General features: G+C 37.6%; 1 protein-coding gene across 2 annotated transcripts; it reads left to right on the top strand.

Annotated features, from left to right (window-relative positions):
• Positions 1-1,508: 1,508 nt before the first annotated feature.
• Positions 1,509-5,024, top strand: LOC107041597 (venom acid phosphatase Acph-1). 2 transcript variants are annotated; one of them, XM_015262208.1, is made up of 6 exons: positions 1,509-1,697; positions 1,778-1,888; positions 2,134-2,396; positions 2,994-3,277; positions 3,930-4,138; positions 4,813-5,024. In XM_015262208.1, exons 1-6 carry the CDS (start codon positions 1,605-1,607, stop codon positions 4,975-4,977), a joined length of 1,125 nt encoding a protein of 374 aa, XP_015117694.1. In that variant the 5' UTR covers positions 1,509-1,604; the 3' UTR covers positions 4,978-5,024. The 2 variants fall into 2 exon arrangements, with proteins under 2 accessions (XP_015117694.1, XP_015117695.1); XM_015262209.1 differs by lacking the exon at positions 1,778-1,888.
• Positions 5,025-6,392: the final 1,368 nt, after the last annotated feature.

Here is a 6,392-nt window from a genome sequence, read left to right on the forward strand (position 1 = left end):
TGCTATCAAGTTTTATTATGAAACTTCTCCGATTTCTCAACTCTTCAGGCAGGTCGGCTATTAGGCATATTTTCAGATGTACACGCACGAGTTACACACATCTATCAATCTTACATACTCGTCCAAAAATGTTAACCGAAAAAACAATACCTCATTTTAAGATTTTCAAGTCTCGATTTGAAGCCTGAAAGGTTTAAGTTGAGAGTTTCCAAAGTCTCAATTTAAGACTTTTGAAGTTTTCAATTTGAGACTTTCGAAGATCTCAATTTAAGATTTTCATAGATTCCAGTTGAGACGGTTGAATGCCTCAAGTTAAGAATTTCGGAACTCAATCTGAAATTTTTCTTCACGTTGAGGTCTGAAAGTCTTAAGTTACTTTTTACCCAAACTCACGGAATTGTTCCGGAGTGTTCCGTAATTTTCACCTGAATCTCCTGTGAGAGATTACGATACTGCCTGTGACGTGAGAGGTTTTCTACCTCCCTTAATTGAGTCACCAGTCGACTCAAAAACTTTTGCTCAACTAGCTACGGTCAGAGCTCACGCGGATTTCTCTCAAGATCTAACGTGACGCGACTAGGATAGGATTTGATTAGGTATTCTTCGTATAAAACAATCGAGCACCACTGTTACATTAATAATTGACAGTATATTGAATAGATAGGTAAAGTATAAAATCAACTGTTAAATGGGTTCGGTTTCGACGCGGATCTACTATAGATTTTTGGCTAGGAGAGGACGTCCGTCCATCTTCAACTCCTGCCGTACTCTGCCCTATTCCAGAGCTTCAAAGTCGTTGCTGGCCGAAAATGCTAAATAAGTGTTCTCACGGTTTTTCTAACTAACACGGCCATATGTCCATCACTGACAATGGCTAAGACAATCAAACAGCTCCATTCTGAGAAGCTGGACTCAGGTGTCACCGTGAGACTGCTTATTGAGCATTTGGGACTTTTTCTATCTAGAAAATATTAATTGAATAAAATCGACGTGTGAATATCTCCACACGTCACACTGCCACTTAAATTTTCTTAGTCGATTCCGTAATTGGTGAGGGAACTGTGAGTTCCGTAATTTTTACTGAACATTTCTCTCCGTGTACCTTCCCGACCTACCACCATCTCAAATCCTACAAAAGGACGATTTTCTCAATTAAAAATGGTCAAGTGTCATTTTTTTGTGATGAATACTTTCTGCCATTATCCACGATACTGAAAGAGAAAAAGTGTAAAAAATATTTGTGATGACCGGGTAGCATCCGGGTAGCGGTACCGGCACCACTTTCCCTGTCCAATGAGAATCCCAAATAAGAAAAAAGGATAGTTGTACCAGTTGCCGTAAGTGCACAGGACAGGCTCAATCGCTATCAAGTTTTGCCTGTTCCTCGGTATTTTAAAAATATTTTCCTCAATAAACAATAATTGCATACCTAGGGGCCCGCAATCCCGGCGGTTGACATTAATGCGAATAATCGGTATGTAAAAAGTCTAGTCTCTCTGCAACTTCAGTCGTTGAGACAACAGTAGAGACTTCGCGGAAATTTTTAGATTTCGCAAAATCTTTCATATAGTAATCGGGAGATCATACAACAAAGTGTCTTCATCATGTCACGAATTTACAATTATCGTGTTGTTTTGGTGTTCCTTTGCATCGAGATCCAGGCAATCATCGGGCTGAAGATAAAGTTTCTCAATGTAGTTAGTATCATGAATTAATTTTATTGGAAACTGGATGATTCAAGTGTTTTTGACGACTGATGAATTCTTTTATCGCAAAGGTTTTTCGTCATGGAGATAGGACTCCACTGGGATACGGTGACGAAGTATTCCCTACAGATCCGTATGTGAATGAGACCTTCCCGCCTTATGGGCAGGGACAATTGACCAATGTGAATTACACAGAAAAACTATCATCTATAAAGAAGTCTTGAAACCTATTGAAGACGAACATAAAGGATTTCAATTATTTTCCTACCCATTTGTTTTTTTTCTTGAGACTTCGCGAAATTTTTTAGATTTTGCAAAAATTTTTATGTAATAATCGGGAAATCAGACAACAAAGTGTCTCCACCATGTCACGAATTTTAATGATCGCGTTGTTTTATTAATATTTTTTTTTGCATATTTGCAATAGCAAGGAAAAAAACGCGGTTACGACCTCGGCGTCCACATTCGGCAGCAATACGACGAATTCCTGGGAGAGATATATCACCCAAAGATGGTACGCGCCCTCAGTTCGGATCGAGACAGAACTAGGATGTCTCTGCAATTAGCAATGGCAGGAGCTTTTCCTCCTTCGCCTGCGCAACAGTGGAACCCAAACTTACTTTGGCAGCCAGTTATCGTGAATTATGTATCAGATCCGGATTTTCTTCTGATGTCCATCGAATCCCCGCGGTAGGTGTCACAAAAGAAATGGCTGATTGTCACCAGAATATGCGACATGTGAACCTTTCCACACGGAAAAATGTATATTTTGGAGAATATCTAACAAATTATATTAAATTGGCCCAATTTATGTAAAAAAAAATATATAAAATATATGTTTTCTATATATTTTTATATATTCTTTATAATGTTATGCCCCAGATTTGGTCAATTGCGTTATTGTTGAATATGTAGACATACAGTATTGTCAGCGTGACACTTGCCAGCGTAACTAGATTATGCTGACCAAGTGATAAAATATAAGCAATGAATGTATTATTTAAGAGACGGTTGAGTCTGCACAGATCAGACCGGAATAGGCCCCCGATGCGTACAAAAGTCGTAAACTCTTTGTAATCAGTCAGATTAAACAGTAATTATAATCGATTAGAAATCTCATATTTGAATGCCGATAAACCATTGGTGGGATTTATCCCTTCAAGCCTAGAACCTACTATAATTATAAGTACCCCCACGCTGGGTACAACAATAAATTTGAAAACATATGGAATTGGCCAATATTATACATATTTTTTATATTATTTTTGATGGGGCTTTTCCCTTCAGATTTGCAGCCGAGTTCAAGAAATCATTGCAACTCCCTGGAGTCCAAAAACAACTTGCGGAGTACAGCGAATTGATGAGAAATCTTACAGTATGGACAGGCAAACCTATAGTCAAGACGAAGGACGTTGCTGCTATTTACAACTACCTGATGGCGTTGAGTTCCATGGGACTTAAACTTCCTGAGTGGACGGAGGGAATCTTTCCTGACGGATCGCTGTTGAAAGCTACTGTTTTCCATTTCCGACTCTGCAGCTATACGAACAGACTAAAAGCGTTGAATGGAGGTGAGGATTATATGCAATTACTGTTATAATATGCAATTACTGTTATAATATACTGTTCAGAAATGTCTATTGAAGTTTTGAACGAGTTCATATGGAATTCCCATTCATGAAGTCATGGTCTAACTAGATAGTTTGCCATATGAGGGGTGGAGTTGAAGTGATTTGAGTGGAGGTGTTTGGAAATGTGGTACACTGAGAAAAAAATTACCTCTGCCGAGGAATCATCTTCTTGGTAGAAGAATTAATTTTTTCAACAGCGTATTTGTCCACGCCAGTCATTCTCAAGTGGTCCATGTCCATCTCTAAAGATTACAATTACATTGAATTATGAGATGATTATGCTGCATATGGACTTGAATGAACGCCCTTCATTACTTTTCAATTTTTTCTAATTGAGATTTTTTACGTAAAATAATTTGGAATAATTCTAAATGATAATATTGTCAAAGGAGTCCATTCAAGGTCATGTGGAGCATAATCATGCCATGACTCAATATAATTGTAATATTTGGAGATTCACTTTAACTGCCTGGGAATGACTGGAAATGCCTGAATGAGTTCAGTAAGCTGATTCCTTGGTAAAAATATTTTTTCTCTCAGTCTAGACATACCCTTCACATCAAAACTTAATTCATATTTAATTTCTTCACAGGAATCATCTTGAAGAACTTCACTGACACTATGTCATCTGCGATCAATGGAAGCGAGCCTGATCTAAAAATGAATCTCTTCGGAGGTCATGATCATAACATCGCTTCACTTCTAGATATTTTGGGCGTTTATGAACCTTATGTACCCCGATATTCCAGTGCTATTTTTGTTGAATTACTGGAGAGTGATGATCATGTACATTACGTCAGGGTGAGTGTAAGATTATACAAGTCTGTAATTGCTTTTGCGTTCATATATGACAGCCATTTTCGCGAATAAATAAGGAATATGCCTTAGTGATGTTTTCAGTAGATAGTTTAAAACACTTGATGATTAACTGGGTAATTTTAGTAGATAATTTACTCGATAATTCACGACGACTTGTGCGACGATTTTTCTTGATAACTTTCGGATAGTTCCGTGTTCTGAAACTTGGGATTATTTTCGATGAATTACTTGATGCAGCAATTATCGATGAAGAACTCGTCTCCACGAGATGTTACACAAGATTCGTCAAAAATAATCATTGAACAATCATTTTTTTATATCAAAATGTTTGAAATGTCATAACAATTGTTTTTCAATAAGTGACAATGGGTAGATCTTATCAAAATCTATATTCAGAACAATCATCGTGAAGTTCGATAGATAGGATTTCCCATAGGAAAATTATGAAAAAAAAATTTTTTTATTACGCACATACAAACGTACATCTGTACTAATGACAGCATCTAAGAATCGCATAATCGGAATTTTTGGATCAGATTCAGTTATCTTGCAGAAAAAATCAAGAACTTAAATTCGAACGAATACAAAACGAAATCGAATGTTTCTATTAATCTCTCCATCCATAGGTTTGATGTTTCTTTCATTGATTATTGCAGGTGTATTACTACAAAGGAATTCCAGTGGACCGAGTACCAGTAAATATGCCGGGTTGTGGTGAACTATGTCCTTTTGATCAATTCATCGAATTATTCAGCGACATTTTTCTCTGTGAGGAAGACCTCAAGTATTCAAAAAATGAGACAGTAGAAATGAATGAATGATTGTGTTTTCATTCTTGTGATCATAATAAAATGGAATTTTCGAGTAAGTCCTAAGAGATTTTAATCTGCAGCCTTTTCAATTTTGCAACAATTCAAATGAGTCATTATTAAAGATAAACGAGATGTTAAACATGTGTTCCACTTGCTGAAACCCTTCACCTTCACCCTGAAAACTCATTATTTCTTTATCAATAATAGAAAATCCATTAGCATTTTTTCAGGGTCCAATGATATGTTTCATACTTCGAAACTTCACTTGGTGGTGCAGAAAAGAAAGTATTCCTCAAATTTCCTGTTATATTGATGATGAAAATATATTTCCAATTCTCCTCGGAGTGCGATGACTTATCGGACAGAAACGGACATTCGTAAATATCGTGCACGGATCGCGCCCGAGTCGAATAATTGGACCTGACAAGTTCTGCTTAGGTCTTTCCATTAAGAGCTGAATAGGTCTTGGGAAGCCTCTTCCCAAGTGCTTCCGAGACCTTTCTACCTCTGGTTATGTCCCATTTTAGCACTCGTTAGGTGTAAGCAGGACTTGTATTCAGACTTTCCGAATCCTTGCCGGTCCCCGTAATTCTATGGGCCTATATTAAATCCGGGTTCATATCCCTGTTTACGCATGCGTATTGAAATAAAAAATGCAATTATTGTTTTTTTTTTTAATCTCGAAAATCGACATTTCACGAGAGGCTTGAAATTTTTACTCAACAAGGGGAGACGGTTGCAGAATCTATTCTAGCCACCCTTGTCCCTCCGCTTGCATGCGTTGTCTAAATAAAAAATGAAATTGTTAACAAATCTGACCCTTGTTCCAAGTGAAAATGAAAATTTTTGATTTCGACATTTCCGGCGCCTCCGAGGGTGTCATTGGCATTAGAGGAGTCAATCAATACGGAATCAACATTCACTTGGCGACAAAATTCGATTTTGGCGAAAGTCGACTTTCCCCCGGGAAAAATCCAAGATCTGACCCTTTGGCTCCGGGTGAAAATTTTTTTTTTCAGTTTTCACTTTTTCCACATACTTTTGAGAGTTCTGAAGAGCCCGTCGCTTAAATCATTGGAATCAACGGTCACCCGGCTAAAAAATTCGATTTTGGCAAAAGTCGACTTTCCCCCTGGAAAAACCGCAGAGGCCAAAACTAAAATACAAGATAGAAATCCAATAGAATTGTCTAGCGAATTCGCTAGGTTTTTCTATCAAATTGTTTCGAATGCGCTTCCCTCCTCCACCTGCACAGCAATGGAATCTAAACCTCAATTAACAACTAGTTGTAGCGAATTATCTACCAGTACCGGGCAAATCCTGCATGCCTTCGATTGCCTGCAATGAATGAATGAGTTAAGTTGATTCCGATATTCAACGAAAGTCGAATATCCGAAAAGTTATAAAATGGAAAAGGGTTCGAA

Source organism: Diachasma alloeum, unplaced genomic scaffold (genome assembly GCF_001412515.2).
Source record: "Diachasma alloeum isolate Michigan unplaced genomic scaffold, Dall2.0 Dall_scaffold_00368, whole genome shotgun sequence".
Classification (NCBI taxonomy): domain Eukaryota; kingdom Metazoa; phylum Arthropoda; class Insecta; order Hymenoptera; family Braconidae; genus Diachasma; species Diachasma alloeum.

Bases quoted from the DNA above. Each gene is read 5' to 3' on its own strand.
- LOC107041597 (XM_015262208.1), top strand. From the start codon at position 1,605: ATGTCACGAATTTACAATTATCGTGTTGTTTTGGTGTTCCTTTGCATC. The intron at 1,698-1,777 runs GTTAGTATCATG...TTTATCGCAAAG, and splicing joins AGATAAAGTTTCTCAATGTA to GTTTTTCGTCATGGAGATAG. The intron at 2,397-2,993 runs GTAGGTGTCACA...TTTTCCCTTCAG, and splicing joins ATGTCCATCGAATCCCCGCG to ATTTGCAGCCGAGTTCAAGA.